This window comes from Zeugodacus cucurbitae, chromosome 4 (genome assembly GCF_028554725.1).
Source record: "Zeugodacus cucurbitae isolate PBARC_wt_2022May chromosome 4, idZeuCucr1.2, whole genome shotgun sequence".
Classification (NCBI taxonomy): Eukaryota; Metazoa; Arthropoda; class Insecta; order Diptera; family Tephritidae; genus Zeugodacus; species Zeugodacus cucurbitae.
Genome location: NC_071669.1, coordinates 37,163,359 through 37,188,566, shown reverse-complemented (window position 1 = coordinate 37,188,566; position 25,208 = coordinate 37,163,359). Strand labels below are relative to the sequence as shown.

General features: G+C 34.7%; 1 protein-coding gene across 4 annotated transcripts; it reads right to left on the bottom strand.

The window, feature by feature from the left end:
• Positions 1-259: 259 nt before the first annotated feature.
• LOC105211564 (uncharacterized) lies at positions 260-23,701 on the bottom strand. Of its 4 annotated transcripts, none has more exons than XM_011183070.3 (4): positions 23,191-23,701; positions 2,746-3,403; positions 2,032-2,674; positions 260-1,964 (listed from the first exon to the last, which is right to left on the bottom strand). In XM_011183070.3, the coding sequence occupies exons 2-4, from the start codon at positions 3,160-3,162 to the stop codon at positions 1,738-1,740; spliced, it is 1,287 nt and encodes a 428-aa protein (XP_011181372.2). In that variant the 5' UTR covers positions 3,163-3,403; positions 23,191-23,701; the 3' UTR covers positions 260-1,737. The 4 variants fall into 4 exon arrangements, with proteins under 4 accessions (XP_011181372.2, XP_011181373.2, XP_054085038.1 ...); XM_011183071.3 differs by lacking the exon at positions 23,191-23,701 and adding an exon at positions 8,067-8,388; XM_054229063.1 differs by lacking the exon at positions 23,191-23,701 and adding an exon at positions 7,849-7,924.
• Positions 23,702-25,208: the final 1,507 nt, after the last annotated feature.

Genomic DNA, 25,208 nt, shown 5'->3' with positions numbered 1-25,208 from the left:
GTTTCAGGTAGTCGCACCTTACTGGGATAGATTTCAAGTGGTAAGTGGTAAAATGTTGCGGTTATTGTAACCTAAATCGCTTCAAATTATTTTGAATAAATGACAATCTTGACCGGAGATGAATTCAGGTCTGCTCAGGCTACATAAACTGGACTATCTAGGGATATGTTGTAGATAACTGTCGATGAAAAAACAGTATACTTATGCTCTATATCCTTCCTCACCGCCTTCAAAGTAAAAATGAAAATACTTTCAAAGATTTTTATTCAAACGGTTGCGTATATTTATTTCTGTATACATCTGTAGTTCAGTTAAGGTGTATGATACAATATATGTCAGTTTTTTAATGCAAATTCCAGTTACTTGTTCAATGATTGCATTATATTTCTCCAAAATTTAATTTATGAGAGATTTATTATGCAGAGAAGCATGCAACTGAAGTTATAATTTAAGAATATCGTTATATGTGTAATTTATTTTATAAAATTATATTCATGCATTCGTATCAGTTTCGATATAATTTAATCTAGCGATCTCATAATTTACATGCAATCATTGAGATTTTCGACGATGTACACCGTTTAAAATATTCCGCTTTTCAGTTTGCAGTTTGCTTGCTTGAAACTTTAAAATAAAAAATATAACAATCGTTTCACACATTAAATCCTCCGTTCATTCGTTAAAATTAATTAAAACTTGCATAAATTTTTCTATAATGTCATGTATTTTGTGTGTAAATATGAAAAAGCTTGCAGCCTTCCAACCTTATCTCGACTCCAATTAAAACATGTGTTTGGACTCCATATTATGTTAAAATGTGTGTTGAATGAACATTAAAGCTAACGTTGTGTTTGTTCACATGTAAATACGTATGTGTGTGTGTGTGTGTGTGTGTGTGTATGTAGACGATGCGTGAATGTATTGTACTTAGATTCCTTCTCAATTAGGCTAATATTCTTTGAACAAATTTTCTATAAACAAATTGTATGGCTACATTGACTAGCAAAAACTTACTTAAAATAACGTAAATTGGCATAAAATATATATAATTATGTCTATTCAATATTTATATCTAAATATATTTAAGGTTAGTTTCAACGACGTTTCCAGCCACAATTGACAGCTACCAAATGAAACGTTCACCTATCCATTCCAATTACACACCTTAGGTTCAGGCATAACTGCAAAGCATATGTAACGAAATATATAAGTTATATACACGTATAGTGGTACAACTACATATATTTTGGTGTGGGTTTCACTGGGAAATTCGCACGGCATATTGTGTGTCAGTATAAAAACTTAATCTACTCATTCTTGTTTGCTTTGGAGTAGTCTCCGTTGCTTTCACTAACAAATGCATGCACATTCACATATATATGTACATATATCGCGTATCCTCTATTTATATTATGTATCTGTAAGCATCAACTTGACTTATACTACTGAAACGATAACTTTTTGTTGAATCGTTATTATGTGGTTACACGAGTTCATAACCGCAACGATGCGCAAAATGTTCAGGTTAAGGTTGCCTCTAGTGCAATAGGTCATCACGTAAAAGCATTACGTTGCACCATGGTTCTCTCGAAAGAATCTTATTTTTCTTCAAAGTATTAACCCCAGCCCCGCCTTCTAAATCAATTGCAGTGGTGGGAATTTGTTCGGAAAATTCAATTTTTACAAAACTTGATTGGTAGCATGAGTTCTCTAAGTCGCTATTTAACTGCACTACACTTAGTCGAAAATGCATGCGAATACGGCCAAACAGTTCATGCCGAAATTACTCCAACAACCATCTTCACCGGAAGCACCTTTTTCTGCACGCCGCATTTTCTTCGGGTAGTTCTTCGGGTTTGTGCGATCGCTAAGGTGTATTGGCATTTTTGGGAATTCCGGACGTGGCGTTCGAAACTTTTCCAGCAACTGACTCTGTTCTGGTGTCAGATTTTTCAGCTTCTTGCCTAAACGGGTGATAAATTTGTATATTATTTAGTAAAATTATGCGTATAAAGCCAGATAGTTAATTACCTTCTATAGCGTCACTTACGAGCGATACTTCCACTGGATCCAGTAGCTCCACGCGGTCACACGCCTTGCGGAATTCATTTATATTCATGAGCAAATAACGCGGTGCGTAACATAGAGGTCCGAGCACACGTCGTCTGTTCTCTGCCGTTGCATCGAGCTTCTTGCGTTGACACTCGGCTACACTCCAGTCCGCCAAACAGTTGAAGAGCACCAGCTCGGAGCTGAGTTGCAGTGCCTCACGTTTCGCGATCATTTCGAGTTCCTCAAAACGTAATTCGTTGATTTGCTGTTTGGTCAACACCAATTGGGCATGCATGTCGATCAGTTGTAGCGAGTTGTTAAGCAAAGCCATGCCAAACTCCTCTGCTGTGAAGGGATTGGGATGCGGACTTGACTCTGTGCCGGCATTCGAATTGTCGCCCGCACCAGCAGCCGTTCCGCCACTGGCATTGCTGGTTGTTTGTGGGTTGGGTGTTTTACGTTTTGCTTTCTTGTTGGCAGCGCTTTCCTGTGTGGTAATGACGGCACCCAGTTGGTGTTGGTTTGGCACAGAAATGCTTTGGTAGAACCACAGCGAACGAAAGATGTCGATCACTACTGCGCTCGTCAGTTGCAGGTCCAAGTCACGTATGCAGTGGATCACCTGTACGAGAGCAAAGAAACGAAAGAGTTTTTGTTGAACACAGTAGAGTGGAAGTGATTGGAGTTACTCACCAGATCGGGACAATTGAAGCGATCGGCCAACTCAAGTATTTTCAGTATGTGCAAATGATCGCGATATCGCACGAACTTGGTCTCCAGAAATCGTATGACCAGCTCAAAGTCGTTCTTGTCCACATTGGAGATTTGAAAGTGATTATCACCCTTGCGGCCACTATTTGGGCCGGCTCGTATCAGCTTCGCTAACTCGACGCTATTCTCCAGTACTGCCTTGCGTTCGCAGCGTATCATGTAGCGATCATCGCCATTGACGACGATGAAATCAATGTAGGGACTTGGAATTACAGGCACAACAGTGGAGACGTTTGTGTGGCCGTGCATTAGGAATGCAGGTGGGGCTGTGGGGGTTACCATGCTTTGGTTGCCAGCTACGTTATGACCGTCAGAGGCCAATCCAAATGGCAATACCATTTCAATACGCGACCGCTAATTAGAGGACGAGAAGTGCTGCTGCGCCGTTGATGGCTTGAAAAATACTACCTCCGCTGAGTCAATGTTTTCCCTCTTATATCCTTTTATTTATCTCAATTCTTAGTTTGAGGCTCGGTTTCAAGGTGGAAGGTTACAAATAATACTTGACGGTTGTAGTCCTGGTGAAAGTTCTTAATTGGAGGTCGAGGCAGTGATTATTCACATAATTCAAGGTGATATTCTGTAATGGAGTCAAGAGAATGTGCAGATTATTAGAAAATTATGTATAGAAATATATATATGTATGTGAATTATAAAATTACAAATAAAATTTGGTTCCAAAAATTCCTTATTTCCTTATTGGTTCCTTATTTCGTCAGAATTCAAATTGAGTTGAAATAATACATATCCCTCACACTCTTCGAACACACACGTATCAAATTCCACTGGAAAACTGCTTTTACATAAAAATTGTTGACAAGAAAACAGAACTAAAACATACTGAACAGAGAAATGGCGAATCAAAGTCTGTTGGTATGTGAATAATTTGTATAATATGATTAATAGGTATTCAAAATATTTCACAAACAATAGGTTTAGCACCAACTTTTTTTTTTTGTGTTTTCATTGATACATTTGTCTAATAAAAGTGATTTATATTTGAGAATATCCTTTCTTGTTTGAAAATTCAATATTTAACCGTGGAGACTACAAAGCAGCTGTGTAGAATAAAAGTAGATTTCAATGGGGATACTTTTTATAAACAATTTTTTATAGAAATCAGGCAGGAACTTCGTTAGGCTTAGCCGCTGTATCGATTTCTACTGAGTATAGTGCGGATATTTCACAATTTATGTAAGGATGGACTTCGTTTTTTGATTATATTGTTCTGGGATATGTAAGAATGTTCTTTATCTTATAATTTTTATCAATTATAAATAATTGAATAAAAGTGTTTAAGGAAGTGGCCATAATCTTCCATCGGAGATTCTTTTGCCGATAAGACTGCTTTATAATCTTAACTTACGCTGATGCATAAGGGGTACTTGTGTTTGCATCAAAAGGATTATACAAACTGTGGTTTAAACCGTATCCAGAAATCGACATAGAATACGATGTGTAGCAATCCAATGTTTACGTCGAATAAACAATAAGTATACGCAGTGGCGAACCGATTCAACACCACGCTCTAGTGTTCGTTATGTCCTTTAGTGAGACAAAGTTGATTAGAAAAATTCAATGTTAAAGAGCTTTAAATGTGAATTATTTTGTTGGTTTATTTGGTAAACCATCAAAGGCGTATAATCTTGCTTTAACAGTGGTATCTGAAAAATCAGCAGCGCTCAATTAAGTTCTGTTTGTGTGGTGATAAGTATGTATGTATTATTGTATATTCTCAATTATAAGTATAGTCTAAATCTTAAAATTAGAATTATTGAATACTAGAATTAATTTAACTTTTCTAAATTTCGCGAAATACTTGTACATATAGCAAAATATGACTGAGATTTACATCTGAGCTCAATAAATTTATTATCAAGTAATCACAAATTTATTTATTATTTATGAAAAAAAAAAAATAAAATAAAGTGATAATCAAAAAAAAAAAATAGTCGTGCTTGATAGTATGACACTTTTGATTAATTGACCGAAATAATTTGGCTTTATCTTTACAAATTTACACATACATAAATACTAATATTGTTAAACATATATAACACATATACATATATTCTATCAATTGACACATGCTTCAATAGTTAATTAATACTTTTAATCGTGTGATTACTAATTAATGGTTTAGCACTATCATTTTGCGGTTGACATTTTGTTTATGTAAAGCACAGACGTTTTTTGTTTTTTTTTGTTGTAAATTAATATGAAATGGTTGAAGAAATCTCTTTGAAAGACAAAATGGTTCTTGACAATCGCTGATAAATTTAATTTTAAATGAGGAGATTCGCATAAGTTCAAGTTTGTTATCTCGAAATATTTAAAAAATGACGGCAGATTTAACAAACACTATCAGTTTAATCAAATGGGAAACACTCTACGGTGTCATGGCAATAAACTTAAGAACGTAACATTTACTGTTATAAATACATGCGCTTGGATATGATAGCAATATTAACCTCAAATAACACGATAAAAATAATTCGCTACGATCGTAAAAGATAGATACTCATACCAATTTGGCACATCTTCCTTCTTCTAAATGGTGACTGCATATAATGTTCGGAGATTGACTAATTATCATGGAGTTAAAACTAGGCTTTGTAAAAATACTAAGTACTATAATATTCAGTATAATTAACATGAATTAAGTTTAAAGAAAGGCGGCCAATTCGCCCACAGAATGGTGAATCGTGTATTAACTTGTTCTTGGTATCTAGCTTAATTCAAATATTTGCTAATTTGTCTCCCATTTATATACAAACGATGTTATGAACGAACAAGTGTGCTTGTTTAATTATTTTGACATGTGAAACAAATGAAAAATGTCGCCTAAAATGGTAAATTGCTTATTTTCAAGACATTTGTTTATAAGTGGAAATTATTCTACGGTACGTTGACTTAAGTTCAAGTAAATACTTACTAAACTAAACTGAAAAATGTTTATTTTAACAAGAGTTGAAGTTGAATTTTATTTACTAGTTACCATTTTTTGTGAAAAACACAATTCTCGTCATAAATGAAGTTCATTATTTGTAGCACCAAAACTCATGGATATTTGAAGCTTCCAATTAAAAAATAAAACAAGTAAGGAAGGGCTAAGTTCGGGTGTAACCGAACATTTTATACTCTCGCAATTTATTTATTTAACTTTATTAATATTATATAATACACAATTTTACCCACATATTCGTCATATATATTGTATAAAGTCCATTGAAAGTTGGAAACCATAATATTAGGTTAGAAGCACCGAGGTCCTTGTGTTTGATATATGGGGCCTTAAAAACCTATGGTCCGATTTCAGCGATTTTTAGAATGGGGCTGCCACACTATTAACATAGTATTTGTGCAAAGTTCTGCACCGATATCTTCACTACTACTTACTTTATATTTTGTAAAGTAACCGATTCAGATCCACTTCAAAGTTCTGGTATATAGTAAGTAGGCGTGGTTGTGAAGCGATTTGGCCTATTTTCACAACATATCATTGGGATGTCAGGAAACTATTACAAACCAAGTTTCATTGAAATCGGTCGAGTAGTTCCTGAGATATGGTTTTTGACCCATAAGTGGGCGATGCCACGTCCATTTTCCATTTTGTAAAAAAATCTGAGTGTAGCTTTCATCTGCCATTTCTTATGTGAAATTTAGTGTTTCTGACGTTTTTCGTTAGTGAGTTAACCCACTTTTAGTAATTTTCAACCTAACTTTTGTATGAGAGGTGGGCGTGGTTATGATCCGATTTCTTTCATTTTTGGACATTGGAAAGTGGTATTAGAAAGTGGCTAAAAAAACGACTGCAGAAAATTTGGTTTATATAGCTCTATTGGTTTGCGAGATATGTACAAAAAACTTAGTAGGGGGCGGGGCCACGCCCACATCCAAATAAGCCCCTTCATAGTGCGATCCTTCATACCAAATTTTATTTCCATAGCTTTATTTATGGCTTAGTTATGGAACTTTATGTGTTTTCGGTTTTCGCCATTTTGTGGGCGTGGCAGTGGTCCGATTTTTCTCATTTTCGAAAGCAACCTTCCTATGGTGCCAAGAAATAAGTGTGCAAAGTTTCATCAAGATATCTTAATTTTTACTCAAGTTACAGCTTGCACAGACGGACGGATGGACGGACGGACGGACAGACAGACATTCGGATTTGAACTCCGCTCTTCGCCCTGATCACTTTGGTATATATAACCCTATATCTAACTCGTTTAGTTTTGGGTGTTACAAACAACCGTTATGTGAACAAAACTATAATACTCACTTTAGCAACATTTGTTGCGAGAGTATAAATATTTGTGTTAAAGAAACATAAGCAGACTGCATGTAATCAAGAGATATCTTCTTAGACATGGGTACTAGTATATTGAAATAGACTAATATCAGATCAACTCTACAAGATACTCTTCTATGACCTTTTGAATTTTCATATATTATGTCCTATTTTTATGAGTAAGTTTTTTACTTTTGATTTGAAATATTGTATAGCAAATTTCGGTATTCGATTGAGAAGTGTTTGGAATTGGGGAAAATCTGCTTTAGAAGATGAATTATGCTATATAACTACATATAGTTTTATTACATATGCATAAGTAGCGGACCTTATGCATGTGGCTTTCTAATTTAATTTTATCAATTTTATCACATTAATGCTTGCTGGCTTGATAAGAATTGTGACTTTGATCAAAATCTGAAAGAAATTTGGGAAGCTCTTCTAAATTTGTCGAATTTTGGTGGTGTTGTAAACGAAGTGTGTAATCTTTCTAGTGAAATGTTTCCAAGGCTTGACTATAGTTCTTGAGATCTCTGCCTACTCTGACTCTCTTTCTTTTCATATTATATGTGTACTTATTCAAAGACTTCATGTTATATACGGTACTTGTAGGTAGACCTATTAGGAACCTCCTAACCACATGTCGATAATATTAACTGTATAATTGTAATTACAGCTGATATCATCGACTTTTCTTTCGAGGAGGTAATCATGTGCCCACAAAATTTATTTCTTACCTTTAAACATTAATTTGTGTAATTAACTCGCAAATTTTAAGTTATTAATTCTTTTTCTTATTCTAAATATAAATATGCAATAATTATTGTATTATATACTATACATAAGTCAATCACTTTATTCCCGTTATAACTGTATATTTTTATAGTTTCTTCGCAGGAATATTATATTCTAAATTAAATTAGTGCGCGTATTATTCATAATATTTATCACTCACAATTTACTGTTTTATTAAAGAATCACGTTTGTATGTCGTTCAACTCCTATGCACGCGTGCACACTCGTATACATACATACATATGTACATATATGTTGTTTGTTGTAAATGACAAATTCAAGTTTTTATTGCACCAAAAGTTCGTTAAAATTGGCTTTTGCAAAACACGATTTTACTTATCGACCGCACTTCATCTAGAGTTTGAAAATACGCGGAAATGTTCTTATTTCATTTCGAGCGAGCAGTATGAATTGCCCCTCAGTCGGAGTGCCGATCCATTCGATACAAGTTCAAAACTTCGACTGCGATCCGTTAATGGTTCTAGCGATTATTGCGAATGCTGAATGCCGATATGCCACCCTCAGGAGGCGCGAGTTCTCGGCAAACATAACTTCGCTGCTTTCGCGATGGTGCGACCGCATATACACATACATTTGCACGCAAAAGTACGCACATACTCGAATCTATGTACATGGACGCTAACTTGCATATACATACATACATTGCTATGTGTAGAGAATATTCACTGCCAATGTGAAAATCCTCTACTGTTATGACATCACATTAACAATATGCTCTTGACAAAGTAGCGGTAAAACTGTCGAACCTAACAACTTACTATTGCTTCTTAAATGTTCAATCATACATACATACATACATACATAAATTGCCGTATATTTGCATTTGTTATTGTTGCTGTTTTTTTACATTTTCTTGGCCTATGTATGCACAACAAACGCTATTGTTCTTGCATTCATATTTGTTGTTCGTACAAATTAACAATTTGACTATGTATATTCTCCTAAAGCCCCCGAGACTCGTATGACACACTTGCTAGCAAAACTGTAAAAGTATTTAATAATATTCAATTATATTCTTATTGGTAAGTACTTTTTTATTCACGTGTGTCATTATTTCACAATTTGTATAATAAAGTAATAACCACTTCTTTATTGTATGTTAGGCCCTCTCGCCGAACTTCCATTCATCCTGTACTTAATGTTTTTATTCGAAGGCTGTTTCAATCAATCAATTTCTTCATTTCTTTTTCTTTATATCTCCGGCTTTTGTTGTCGGATCGTTAAGTAAAATATGTAGGCGTATGAACAGTTTACTGACCCTTGACCTTCCATATCCATTTTAGATATGATTTAGCTAACTCGGCGGAAATCATTTGGCGGTACAGGTACAGGAAGGAGAACTTATAGAGTCCGAAACATTTAAGGGGTTCGAACCTTCAAGAAAAGGGTATTTTATAATTTTTTTAAGTATATACAATGAATGTATATTTCATTTAAACAATTCAGCATATCGAAGATATATATTTAAAGAGTATTTGATGCTGTTTTTATTCAAAAAATTGCGAAAACTCAGCCGTTGGTAACTCATTTACCATGACGTTTCCAAATAAAGCTCTTGCATTCATTATCAACCAAAAATACTTCGATAGTACACGGAAAATCTAGTATTGAGGGAAGGTAAATCAAATATGTACAGTTGAACTTCCATAACTCGAACTTTTACAACTTGAAGATCTCACTAACTCGAACTCTTGAATTGAGAATAGAAAGCAAGTTTCATACAAATTTCGTTCCATAAATCGAACTTTTCAACCAGGGCATAATACAAAATTTATAATTTTACTTTCGAATAATTTTAAAAGAGTGCCTCTATATCGTATGGATATGAAAAAATATATGATATTACACTTATGGATTGCATAAATTATGTGGTACATACGTCAAGAGCCAACAATTGTAAACTGCTACAAACAAAATTACAGAATACATACAACTTTATGCGATTAACACATTTGAGGATATTTGGATATATTACAGGCATGTATAAATAGGCTATACTTCAAAACCTAACGGCTGGAATCTGACTTTGTATAGTACCAATATTGTTCGTCAGATCTGCCTAAATTCGGAAATGCGAAAACTTGCATATAAAAATATTAACCGAAAGATCGCAGGTACACAAAAAATAGCAACAATATAAAGTTTTTGAAAACCAGTCTTCCAGAATTGTTCGATTGGACGCCTTCAAAAGATCCATAGTAAAGTTTCGTTTTTGTATTATCAACGGCATTGCGCCGATGGGCGAGGAAACCTTCATACAGTAAAATCAACAGTAACAAACAATAACAACGGCACCATAAAAGCAGTGGTAAACTATAGGAAGGAAGGGCTTGCTTTATTTGTATAGAATTTCGCATGACTGCCAATAAATTTATTGTACGCAATTATCTGCAACAACCAGAATATTTATATTGATACACATATGTACATAGATAAAGAATTAACTCTCTATTTTGTAGGTCCGCAAACGTAATCAGCAACGGGCCAAAAACAAACTTTCAATTTAAATGCAGGCGGCCAACCGAGATAACGTATGTAAACAATGAAAACTTAAAGGGTTCAAATATACAACACATATCTATATAAATGAGTGCACATACATACAACTATATTTATAATTTTTTTTATTTGCAACCAAAGCAAAATTGTACTACGTTAAATATGAAATCATGGCATGAGGTTGGAGATATAAAAAATGTAATTGTTAAATTGTAATTGTAAACACATACATATAAATATACGCAACGTACATACTTGTACGCATGGAATTATACTCATGAGTAAGTGTACATATGTATGCGGTTATATATATCCGTTAGTAATTAACTTCACTATTAAGGCGGCGGCTGCACGCACTCAAGGAAATGCTCTGATAAAGAACGAGTGCTCTGTAAATGCCTCTTTGCTGGGAAAAAATACCAAGCACACATACATATAGTAGGTACAGCTTACTTACAGTGTTGGAAATAATTACAGAATCTACAGACTTGAGCCTTGAGAGAATATGTTGTCAGTATTGATGATCAAGTCGATGATCTTATGTTAATATGGAAGAAACCTCGTTTAGTTGTGTGAAGAAATATAAAGTAAAGTAAATTTCTACCTGATAGGACTCCTTCATAAATACGAAAATTAATGACTCGAGAGTAAGGGGCCTACCAACTACATACAGTTCAACTTCCCTACCTCGAAACACCTAAGTCAACAAAAAAACTTCAAGTTAGAGAGGCTTCAAGTAATGGAAGTTCAGCACATGTATAGTAGAAGAAATGTCTCTGGTTCATAGCTCTTCTGAATTCGCCAGTCTCTACTAAATATAAATAAGTTTCTAGGCTTTGGAGAATTCTTTGAGGAAGTGTATTTGGTTATGGCTATTTCCGTTATTATGGCAACTTGCTTTTTAAACTTACTGCCATTCGGTCAAAACTTGATTTTGTTTTGGTTGCCCGTCCTTTTTAGAAAATTTCATCTAAAGCAAAAATTATACGTATTTTACTAGAAAATATTATATAAATAAAATCCCGCATATAATTTTATTTCAGATAACACGAGCCCTAAAATAACTGTCACCGTAGTGGCTCTCTTGAAAAAGGTGATTCGCTACAAAGTTGCTAAAGAGAGTATAATAGTTTTGTTCATATAACGGTTGTTTGTGTCACCCAGAAATAAAATAGTTAGATATGGGGTTATATACATATACATGATCAGGATGACGAGTGGTGTGGAGATCCGGATGTCTGCCCGTCCGTATGTCCGTGCAAGCGATAACTTGAGTAAAAATTGAGATATCTGAATAAAACTTGCTACACATATTCCTTAGCACCCTGAGGAGATTAGTATTGAAATCTGACCATTGCCACGCCCACAAAATGGCGAAAACATATAAAGTGCCATAACTAAGACATGAATAGTTTTGTACATATCTCGTAAACTACTAAAGCTATATCAACCAAATTCTTTACAGTCGTTTCATTTAGCCACTTCATTATATAGTTAACGGAAGAAATCGAATTATACCTACGCCCACCTCCCATACAAAGGTTATGTTGAAAACTGCTAAAAATGCTTTAATTCACTAAGGAAAAACACTAGAAACCAGAAATTTCATGGTGGTTCAGAAGAGCTGATGTATGGTGCAGAAGAGCTGCACTCAAATTGGTATACAAAATTCCGCCCACTAATGGGTCAAAAACCATATCTCCGAAACTACTCGACCAATTTTAATAAAATTCGGTTCATATCATTTTCCTGGCATCCCAATGATATTTTTTGAGCCAAATCGGTTGACAACCACGCCTACTTTCCATATACCAGAACTGTGAAGTCGATCTGAATCGATTACTTTACAATATATAAAGCAAGCACTAGTAAAGATATCGGACCATAAGTTTTCAAGGCACCATATATCGAACATGAGTAGCTCAGAGCTTCTAATATATTTTTAACGAAAATATAAATAAGTCTCTCAGATATTTTGAAGAAATTCAGAGCGAATATTTTTTTTCTAATAATATGTCTCCGTGACAAAAATTAGTAAAATCGGGTCATAACTTCACCTAGCTCCCATATACCTAATATTAGGGTTTCCAACTTACAATGGACTTTAAACCCTATATATCGGTTAATATGTGAGATATATCAGCAAATTTAGTGAGCATATAATATTGGATCGAGTGTAGCTAGATGGCAAAAATAGTTGGAATCTGAATTAGCCAGCCTCCATATACTATATATGTATGTATAATGATTATTGTTTCCTAATATGTGTTTCCTAATGTTCGGTTACACCCGAACTTAGCCCTTCCTTATATGTCTCCTATACTTTTATTTTCTTAATATTGTATTCGTCGTCTGTGAGTCATGGAAGAGTGTGTTTCTTTCATATATTTTTCCGACACTGTACTTGGATGAAGACTATTTCCGAATATACAATTATTTAATTTAATCTAAATCCTTTATTGACTCTAAGAGTAAATATTTTCATTTGAATATGGTTTGAGCTCGGGTTGTTTTTCCATATCTTAGCAGTTCTCAACATATGTAACGTACATAAATACAAATTTAAATATGATTGTCATGTAAAATAGTAAATATCATTTTCATTTATTCGTTTGTATGATAAATAATTTTAAAAATATTGTATGTGTGTAAATATTGTTATTGTATATATATATATGCACATGGACAATAGCTGCCATATGCTAATACCGTCGCAGTGTACCATAATTAAATTATCAGCACAGATAATTCCAATTTTTAAAATAAACACCAGTTTTTGTGTCGTCCACAAGTGTGAGCCAAGTGCCCAAATCTCTTATATTCCCAAAGCCTCTGTGACATTTTCCAATTAGCACAATTTTTCGGCTGATATTTTGGCTCGGCGAGCGAAACCGTATACAACAGTCAGTCATATGCACCTGCCTATATATGTACTTGCTGTATGTATATACATGTATATATATGCTCGTGTATCTATAAAAATACATATGTATGTATGTTTGTATGTGGATTCATAGACAAGTTCGCATATAAGCTAGTAAATTTGCGGCTATTTGTGGCTTGACCGCTTCATCGTTGACGACATTGATCGCTTGAAATCAGGGAAACATATTTGACAGTTATAATTATGATAAGCAGAGTAAATATGAATAAATATTTGCGGCTACTTTTAGCATTTATAGTGAAATATACAAACGGATATATTCATGTCAGTTCATACATATGTATGTATGTATGCATGTATGTACAAATATTTATTGCCATATACATATGCACATATGCCTGGGCGTATCGAAAATTACTCATATAAATATATAAATGCCAAAATTAAGGCTCTTATCAATAATATTGACTCGAATCGCTGCATAGTGTGGCGAATGCGTACAAATTTTTCGGGGATTTGGGTGTGATTTCGTACAACTGTTGAAAGGATTTTCACTAATTCCACTGCACTTAGCACAATTTATGATTCCATGTTTAGAAGCAAGTAATCCGATTGATATCGCATATTTACATCCGACTTTTCGTACTGTAGATAATTTGTATTTGGTTAGTGATTCTATATATGCATATACAGTGCTGGACAATAAAAAGAAAACAGCCGCTGTTGAGAATAAAAACCTTAAAAAAACGTCTATCCGAACCACTGAAAAATTCTAACAATATGTGTGATTACACTGGACACCACTCGGTATTGGACAAAATTATTTTTTTCCGAGAAATTGAGATATAAGTAAAAAAATTCCATTCTTCGTTGTTCGAAGTTAGTCTCCAAAGACTTTGAAGTTCGAAAAAAAGCTTTTTTTAATAATTACTATTAATTACACAATACAGCTATATACGGATAAAATCTACATTTTCCCATAATTAATTGATGTATAAAACTTTTCGGTGAAGCTTATATGACAGATGTTATAAGCGGTCAAATAATTTTCGATATAACTTAGTTTTTTTTTTTAATTTTTGAAGATAAAACTTTGACCTTTCATATGATCTGTCATATAAGCTTAAATTCTACACATGTTCTCTATTGTAATGAGGGCCGGAGATTGAGAAGATCAGATTAAATTGTCTATTTTATTATTAAGAAACTAATTACATGTAAGAGCCGACGCCTTTGCTTGCAGTATTGTGAGCCCTATCCCATTTGCAATGAGTTTTTTGTATTTAAAGGGTTTGATTCACAATTTTTGAAGATTTTCTAATAAGTCTTGCAATTTTCTAAATACTTTGACTTTCATTTCCAAGTTTTTTTTAATATTTCCCACTCTTTCGTGATGCAATGCCTCACCCAACCCATTTTGTTTTCTTAAAGAGAGACTTGCACTTAATCTATTAAATGTGTATATAATAAGAGTGTTGGTTCTTCTTGGTTTCATTTGATTTATTTCCGAGTTGTGAGGAAAAGTGAAAAAGTCTTTTGAAATATGAAATATATTTACTTTGAAGAGAAACTTCTTAGGTTGGAGTAGTAACTTCATCGATCGGCTTTCCAAAATCCCACAATCACATTAGTGATTGCTGATTGATTGTTTAAATACCAGGATCATTTTAAATGTTAGCTAATTTCCGCTCGTTTGTAAACGACAATTTCAAAAAATCAATACGATGTGGGTTAACATATTTTTATACAGTTTTATTTATTTATATTTATCGAGTTTTCCATTAACTATTTTATATACCAAGTCATCAATTACACGCCTACAATTTAAAGCAGTCTCTTTCTGATAATAGAAAATCGAGCAAAGTGGTCGACTAATAAATAGCTAACCAAGTGACCTTGGCACTGAGCTACTTATGTAAGTTATGATATTCATCTCTTTGTCAGAAAATAAAGCGTACAAGCGCCCTCTGTTCTTCTGTTTTCCTTGAAGAGCGACAAATGGATGCACCAATATATTTTGTATGTACTCATAACGACTGATCTTGTTTTATAGATGACCATTCGTATATTTTATAAAATCGATTTTTGGAGCAGAGATCGAACCGTGGCTCATGTAATAATACTTTTTTATATGATTACAATTTTATAAAATACTTGGCAAATTTAACTCTAGACACATTGTGACCACTATGAGTTCAAACTGACTGAAATCACCTATCCCGATACATTAAATTCCTGGTTTTCATGTTGTTCTTTGTACAAAAATCTATTTACTCGTCAACAGAGTGTTTACAAATATGTAGAATGTTTAATGCATTATATGCTAAGAGTTGTTTATAATCGTTCATATGTACGTACATACTATGTATTTATGCTTTTGTATGGTTAAAACAAAGGATATCATTTGTTTTATTATGTGAGTTAAAAATTAGTGGACAATTATTATTCTATATGTACAGACATATACATATATATATATAGATATTAGGGCTCTTAAAATTATTCGATTAACCTGAAAACCGATTATTCGAATATCCGGTTTGTAACCGTTCGTACGAATATTAACCGGTTAGCACTATTCGGTTAGTCGCAATGTTCCGTTATGCTGTCACTATTCGAATAAATGAAAATTGCAGTCTAAAAGCCTTTGATTTTCCAGATATATGTCCGCATTTTCCAGATATATACAATGTGCGGTATAAATCGGTTGAGAAGTGTTCGGGCAGAAGGGCACGAGCAAAACCGACCACTGACCGACCCAAAAAAACCGGTTCTTCACAGAAAACCGACTAGCCACTCGTCGAAGGTTTGCCCCAAAATGCCCTAAAGCCCCACCCACCGACCGCCCACACTGTCACGAGTGTGTCCCAAAAAAAACCGGTTCCAAAAAGTAACCGGTTACTGCAGTACTAGGCATATACCGCAAAAAACCGAAAAAAATCGGCAGCAAGTGGGTAGGGGTATAGAATAGCGAACTCAAGATACATACCACACAGTGTTGTATCAGTCATATTTTAATTTTGCATGTGAAACAACAACAGTTTTGGTATGAAAGTCATAAAAAAATAGCGAGTTTTTTGTTAGTTTTAATGTTTCACTTTTTTCAATAAAAATAAGAAAATTAATGAACTTGCACTATTCGAATAGTCGACAACGAACGGTTAACCGAATAGTCGAAAATGAGCGGTTAATCGAATAGTCGATGGCTGACGACTATCCGAATAGTGCAAACCGAATATTATTATTCGAATAATGCCCTATCCGGTTAATTCGGTTAGTCGATTAGTCGAATACCAAGAGCTCTAATAGATATACACCCATGTAAACATTATACAATAAATACATACATATGTACATTAGAGTAAGTCAATTAAGGTAGTGTAACTAGCATACAACTTCGTTTTTCGGAGAGAAAAGCAAGCTATTCAAAAGCGTATTCGCTATTTAAAAGAAATGAAAAAAAAAGAAATTAATTTAATTTATCATAGAAAATACAAACCTGAAAATACATACAAATAGAAAATACTGAGATTGTTTTGAAATCTCTACGGTTCAAAATAGAAATAAAGTTCTAAGCGAGATTCAAGCGAACAAACAACGCATTTTTTCAGAAAGTATCAAATTTTTGCATTATTCGAACTATTCCTCTATAATATTTTCCAAAATTACTCAAATTAATCATTCAAAATAAAACTAATAATTGTTTTCGTAATATTCTATCGGACGAAATCGGTGGTATATGAGGTAGAGCTTACAACAAAATGTGTGTTTTTAAGCTCTTTTAATATCAGTTTTTCGAAAAACTTAGGCAGATCTCGGCCCTTAAGTCATTAGTTTCTTATGGCAGTTTTCTTATAATTTTCATGATACCGATTTGACCTACCCTAATACATACATATTCGTACACATAAGTCGATGATTTTATGTTAACGTCTAAGCTTAGTACTAATTCACTTAAATCATATACTTTTATGTGCTATGATGAATGGTTAAATGATAGTTAAAATTCGGATTTGACTAAATCTTTATGGCAACAATAGTCTTAAGGCGCTTAAACCTTCATATATACATATATACAGCAATTATATGTGTATAATTATACACTATACATACATATATATTACTAAGGATGAGTAATTTATAAGTCATACCTATTACCTCCTTGGTATAATATGTAAATAAATGGGCATTTATTTTTCCTCTACTCATTTCCGATTTATACGGCAATCATCACGCATATCTGGTGGTTTAAAGATACTATCTGGCTTGGTAATCAAACAAAATGTAAATTAAAGTCGAGCGGGATCATGAAAGCATTTGGCGGATTTTTATCTATTTCTCTACCTAACCACTAAGCACTCAGCTAAGCAAAGTATTTGTACTTATTCATATAAAGATATTTGCTGCTCTGATCAATATGAGGTTGTAGTATGATAAGACTGATTTGGTTTGTTATTTGAACTCGATTTTACAGTCTGATTGAGCTATTTGAAATATATGTAATATCCCTTTTACGATCGAGTCTAATTAAGAAAATAGTTATCACATGTGGCTGCCGACTTGCGGACTAACGAAGGAACTGCACTGAAAGATGGTCAGGTTTGGCTTGCTTAAATGCCAGAATTTTAAGAATCTTATGAGCTGTGTATTGTTCAAGATTTGTTTTTGTTTTTTGCATGTCACTATATCGCTTGGAATGTAAAAATACTTACTACTTACGTATTATAATAATTATATAACGGCCTAATAGTATGTTTACATATGAAAATAATCTCGTTCTAAGCTCGTTCAATAATCTAACCGTTTACACATAAGCTAAATGAGATTATCATTTGTCAAATGTGTTGCATTTGTTGTTGTATTACACATATTTATCTCGCTGTCGGCCATTTTTACTTAAATTTCATTTGACATTTCTCCTCTCCTTCGCAAAATTATAGTTGTATGAAATGATATAATTTTTTTTTGGATTATCCAGAGAGGAATTTTGTATTGGAAATCTCGTTTCTTAATTACAGATTATCGAGTTGAGCTCGTAAATGGAGATAATCAATGTTATATGTAAACATAGTATAAGACAGTTGAAGTAACAAGTTAAGTGTAGTAGGTAAAGATATTTTCTGATAGATTTTATTAACTATAGCAGTGTATTATTTATTCGATGAGGACGTAGAACACTATAATAGTATAGATGATGTTAGCGTCAGTTCGATGTGTTATGGATGCTAACAGACTGCTGATCAATATTGGAGATTTTGAACGAACCAAACACTTAGAAACGTACTTTAATATATAACTGATGTTGGTTATCATATATTGGATAATGTACATATAAAACTTAAATCGTGTTAACTTATATCAAAGCAATACTTTACCCACTTGATTAATCTGTATCAATGAATCTACTTAATGACAATATGTTTTTTGACTACAAAAAGCGGTTACATAAATTACTCAATAGTTCAATATTTGTTTATGGGTATATTCTGAAATGATAAGAGAGGACATGACAATTGATAACAAATTTGAGGTTAGAAAATTGATTAACGTTATCAGCTGTCATGATTGCTTGATGACACAAACAATTTTACAAGGGGTCACTAACCGGGGATATTATCACTGAGTTACCTTCAATTAACATAAAAAATAAGAAATGTTAACTATGATAAATCTCTCGTCATGAAAACCGTGGAACTGAATCATGTCAAACTTTGCATTAGATTTTCTTTAAATGCACTTCACAATAACAACAATACACTTATATACGAAAATTATTTGCACTCATTTTTATTTTAATGTTCAAGTTCTCACCTACCACACAATTTGATTTCATTTAGACAATAAACTTGTCGCTTGCTAAAACTCGCATTGTAAGCGTTGACCGCTAGATTCTGTTTGAATTAAAAATAGAAATTGTGCAACTTCAGATAGCGGCCCCTAATAGCGACAGCCCGATACACACGTATACATGCAGCTCAGGGCACTTACATATGTACATATGTATGTGTGTGTGAGTATGATTACTTCACAGTGTATACGGGCAGGTGGAGCGAGTAAGGAAGGTCTGAGTTCGGGAAAAAACGAACATTAAATATTAAAGGAAATTGCAAATCTTTATTATATGTATATAGTATTGAGAAGTTTGAGCTCAATTAAGTCGATGAATGGGGACTGAGCAAAGATATGGAACGATTTCAATCCATTTATTTGCTTCACTTCCCACTTCTTCCAATGTGACATTATTTACCATAACGACCCAAAGTTGTGGTAAAAACTTATTAAAACATCTCTTCATGTTACTTCTGGAAGACCACTACCCTACCCCTGGGTAGCAACCACATCAGCATTTGAAATTACATTCCCTATCTGACAGCCACGAACTGCTATAAGACTACAAATGTAAATTGATTCAAGATCTAGTACAAATTTAAATTCTTTCAATTACTTCAAATTATTTAGATTTTTACATTGAATTAAAATGAAGACGAAGATACAAACAAACAGAAACAGAACAGAAACAGAAAGTGTTTGTGTTTGTTTGCGTCTGGCTATTTGGTAAGGTGTTTTGAAGCATAAAACACTGCCGCCGTGGCAAGTGTCCACAACCACTACGAACTCATTTTTGGCCGAGAATGTTTATATTTGAGCAGAAGTGTTCGTATGTATGTACTTGCGTATAAATAATGCGTTGGAATGCAGCGTTTGAATGAGTCCACTAGTGCGCCGAAAAGCGAAGGTATTTTTGGATACATTGCGAAAGTGTTGGCGCGACGTATAATCGAATAGTTTTTATTTTACAATTATTTGTTTGATTTTCGGTTGGAAAATGCGCAAACCGAAAATGCATGTGCGAATCCAGTTGAAATATTTGCAGCCAATAAAGTTGAGCAACAATTGCATGGCCTCATACGTAGAAGCACGTGGAAGGCAGTACACGTAAATTTAATTATTTTCGATAACTGTAGGTTGCACACACGAATATACATATGTACTATGAGGAATGTTGATATGACTATGGGGAAATGCGGTTAAGAAAGTATCGGTGACTAGGCGCCATACGTCGCGGCCAGCGGCCCTTTGATAGCTCTCCGCGTCAACTGCTGAGAACTTCATGTCTTCTGCCGTTACAGTATTGGCATAAACATATGCATATAAGGACGTGCTTCAATGCAAAATTAATAATTTCACCATATTGCAGACGCTTGTTACTCACGCTGCTTGAAAGCTTCCGAGTATACTATTAATAAGCACGAAACAAATTATATTCATTCATTGTAATATTTTTTCAATTCATGTTCAACCATCTCTCATATGATATACATACATATGTATGTGTGTAGACAATTGTTTTCCAAGGCATTAATCATCATTTCAGCAAGTCTCTGGCATTTTTCCAAAATGTATCATCTCTTATAAATAAAAAGTAAACGCAAATGACCTATAATTTCTTTGGAAAAATGTCTGTTAAAAATTGATGAGTTCCCGAAATGTAGAACTAATATAGGAACTCGCCAAACCCTGGCGAGTGACAAGTCAAACCTCTAACAAATAAGAAGCTGCGTGCATTCCAACCGGTGAGTTCGCAAAAGAACGTAATATAGTATGCGACCTCAATACGGGACCAAACGTTTTATGTCTAGCATATACCAGACCAATAAATGCTGTATGTATTAGAGCTAATGGTATTCTACTAATTAACTAACCGGAAAAGGCATTATTCGAATAATAATATTCGGTTTGCAGTATCCGGATGATCGTACGACATCGACTATTCGAATAGTACAAGTTCATTAATTTTCTTTAAAATAACAAAAATTAAAGCTGCTGGGATTTCAAATAATTTTCATTTATTCATATACTCGTAGCCGAGCAACTATTCGAATAGTCGTTCTACTACGTTTATTCGAATAGTATTAGACAACATGGGGCCAGAATTTCCATCTGATCCAAATACTAAGTGGACATGGGTGCTATAAAAGATATCTTCACAAAGTCCATCATGGCGATAGTCCGCATTGTCCAATGTGTACGGTGTCCATGGAAGACTCTGAAATGTATTTTTTCACTGCACTCGATTTTTTAATGTAAGAGAGGGATTTGAAACTACAATTGGTTGAAGACTGCACTTGACTGCACTTATGTATGTGTCAGTCCTCTAATAAGTGGAAAGATGTTAGCGAAGTGACAGCTTCAATTATGATAGAACTGAGACTGGTACAAAAGGTTAGGCGTCAGTCAGTCTGTGCCACAGAGGAAACCTAAAAACCTTGTCACTCCCACGAAGTAATGCTTAATCAGGCGTTTACGTGGCAGAGTCTTGAGTTGGGAGTGGGTTAGGTTTAGCGATTAAAGTTTCGCATTCCGGCTTTCGAAGTTTCTTCCTAATACAAAGAAAAACAAAAAACAAATTACTTGACCTTCGACCTTAATTTACTTTCTCACTCTACACAATCGCTTGTGAAAGTAAAGTGTATGTTCTGAACCATCCTTCCTCCAGGATTAGTCGTGAAAAGTCAGCTTTGAATACTTCAGACTCGAAACAATTCAAAAATTATGAATTTTCTTATAGAAAAACTCCCATGGCTTGATTACATTTTGGAAATACTTAAATAAACCTCCTGCTGGGGCAACAATTGGAGCCGTAGTACTATTTTCATTTACGAAATTTATTGAATTACTCAATTCATTGCATTCACAGTTAGAAATATTTCCAATTAACAAGTACTTGTTTATACCAATAGATATGTATGTATGTGTTTGTGAGTGGCTCTTTACTTGGTAAGAGATTGTGAGAGGCGTAGGCGTTTGAGAGCTAAACATAGAAACTGGTAAATAAATTACAAAAAGACAAACTTGCTTCATTCATGCTTTCACACGCGCTGTACACACACTGTATGTAAGTGTGGCGTTTGCAGCTCAAGCCGAAGCGACTTGTCAATGCAAACAGTGTGTGCTCCACTTAACAGCGCTTCTAGTGCCAACAGTGAAGCATATCCCATGGCGCGTACGCACGCACACACACGAGAAACTAGACTAAGCTTGCATTTGTGTAACTGAATTCAATATCAATGACGATGGAGGATTAACCGAATTTCTGCTGCCACAAATGAGCCATGGAAGATGTACTAGTTTAGTGTGTGTTTGCATGTCAGAGTATATAGGCTGCGACACAAATGCCTGCGCCTATTTACACTCTTGCGAACGCCTATATGTGTATGTATGTATGTGTTTAAAATGCAGTGCGACTATTTCAATGTGTTAGTATGCCAATTTCCTACAACAACAAGAAAATATGGCGTCAAGAACACAGGCATAAGGAAATGAGCAATTATTATTATTTAACAAAAACCTCAGCAGTCTGTCGATATGGCACAAAATATCCTTGTTACGAAAATATATTTTTCTTATGCGCGATTAAAAGAAGTTATTTTTATCAAATGAGCCGTTACGTATACATATTCATACAAATATTTCACTCGGCCGCCTGCCTCAGCACGGAGTCCAGTGGCCCACTTTGAAGTATATGCACTGACATTACCGTAGGTTCTTCAACACACACACACGCACGCACGCATACTCGTATATATGTATTTACAACGTTGCCTCACACCAATGGCGGAGTAGGCGTACACGCAACTGCACAATTATGTGGTAGATACAAAGCGTAACTTTCAGCAGCAGGAACTGCGTAGGGACACCATGACGGCAGGATTTTAGGCAAAATTAGTCATGAAAATCGATAAAAATCCTTTGTTTTCAAGCTCAGGCGCTCCGTGCGTGCAGGAAATTCTTTGTGGAGCTTGTTTTTGTTTAACATTAATTTGTTGTGTATGAAAATCGCGCAGAAAGCATTTTGCGAAAGAAATTTCCGATTACTCACCAATTATTTATGCGTACACTCTTTCCGTTTCAGTTTCAATTCAACTCCTCACTGTATTTATTTAAAAATTCTGTAAAAAAACTGTTTCTTTGCCTTTTTCACGTTTTCACTTTTTCGTTTTTTTTATTTTATTTTTTTTTTGTTGCTCTACGATAATTATATTTGCATTTTGCGTTGCAAATCACGGAGCAAACAGCACAGCAGCACTTGGAGATTTCCTTCCCCAATATCCACTTGATCAACAGCGCGAATTTTCCGTCCGCGAGGCGTCGTTATCGTTGGCGTGCGGGACGACGTGTGAAAAATGTATACAAGAATTTCTGTGTTGCTGCTGTGGCCACTTTTGCCGTTATTTATACCTTTGCCGCGGCCTCCTCCGCCAACTGGACTTTGTTTTGACTTGTGCTTTCGTGCTCTTCCTCTTTCAGCTTCGTCGTGTCTGTGGTCGTCGTTGTTTTTGATTTTGAAATTGGCTCAAATGGAAAACTCAAAATGTTTCGTTTGTTTATATCCAGCTCTCAACTCGTACATGCTCGTTTGTACGCGCCTACATACATATGCATGTATTTGTTGTGCAACGTTCTGTTTTCATTTGAACGCTCGGCAAAACTGCGCATAAATTATGCACATACATACATACGGCATACGAAAATCTACCGTATATGTATGTATGTATGCATGCAGCAGTTGTAAAGCCATGTTAGGATAGGCAGCACTTGTAGAGCGGAAGCTTCCCTTCTCGCGCCAAAGGTGACATGCGCAATGTGAACTTTTTTGTGGAGTAAAGCTCTTTTGTATACCCTGTACAACAATACAGTTACAACCGATTATAACGGGTGATTTTTTTGAGGTTAGGATTTTCATGCATTAGTATTTGACAGATCACGTGGGATTTCAGACATGGTGTCAAAGAGAAAGATGCTCAGTATGCTTTGACATTTCATCATGAATAGACTTACTAACGAGCAACGCTTGCAAATCATTGAATTTTATTACCAAAATCAGTGTTCGGTTCGAAATGTGAAATCCGCTTTTTTATCGACAAATTTTGTTCAGCGATGAGGCTCATTTCTGGTTGAATGGCTACGTAAATAAGCAAAATTGCCGCATTTGGGGTGAAGAGCAACCAGAAGCCGTTCAAGAACTGCCCATGCATCCCGAAAAATGCACTGTTTGGTGTGGTTTGTACGCTGGTGGAATCATTGGACCGTATTTTTTCAAAGATGCTGTTGGACGCAACGTTACGGTGAATGGCGATCGCTATCGTTCGATGCTAACAAACTTTTTGTTGCCAAAAATGGAAGAACTGAACTTGGTTGACATGTGGTTTCAACAAGATGGCGCTACATGCCACACAGCTCGCGATTCTATGGCCATTTTGAGGGAAAACTTCGGAGAACAATTCATCTCAAGAAATGGACCCGTAAGTTGGCCACCAAGATCATGCGATTTAACGCCTTTAGACTATTTTTTGTGGGGCTACGTCAAGTCTAAAGTCTACAGAAATAAGCCAGCAACTATTCCAGCTTTGGAAGACAACATTTCCGAAGAAATTCGGGCTATTCCGGCCGAAATGCTCGAAAAAGTTGCCCAAAATTGGACTTTCCGAATGGACCACCTAAGACGCAGCCGCGGTCAACATTTAAATGAAATTATCTTCAAAAAGTAAATGTCATGAACCAATCTAACGTTTCAAATAAAGAACCGATGAGATTTTGCAAATTTTATGCGTTTTTTTTTTTTAAAAAGTTATCAAGCTCTTAAAAAATCACCCTTTAGCAACCTCCTCAGGGTGCCAAGGAATATGTGTTCCAAGTTTCATTAAGATATCTTAATGTTTACTCAAGTTATCGCTTGCACGGACAGACGGACGGACAGACATCCGGATTTCAACTCCACTCGTCATCCTGATCATTTATATATATATAACCCCATATCTAACTCTTATATTTCTTGGTGACACAAACAACTGTTATGTGAACAAAACTATGATACTCTGTGCAACATGTTGCGAGAGT

Excerpts from the sequence above, each read along its gene's own strand:
- LOC105211564 (XM_011183070.3), bottom strand. The coding sequence starts at position 3,162 with ATGGTATTGCCATTTGGATTGGCCTCTGACGGTCATAACGTAGCTGGC. Across the intron at positions 2,675-2,745 it reads GCTTCAATTGTCCCGATCTG|GTGATCCACTGCATACGTGA; the intron begins GTGAGTAACTCC and ends GCTCTCGTACAG. Across the intron at positions 1,965-2,031 it reads CGTAAGTGACGCTATAGAAG|GCAAGAAGCTGAAAAATCTG; the intron begins GTAATTAACTAT and ends TCACCCGTTTAG.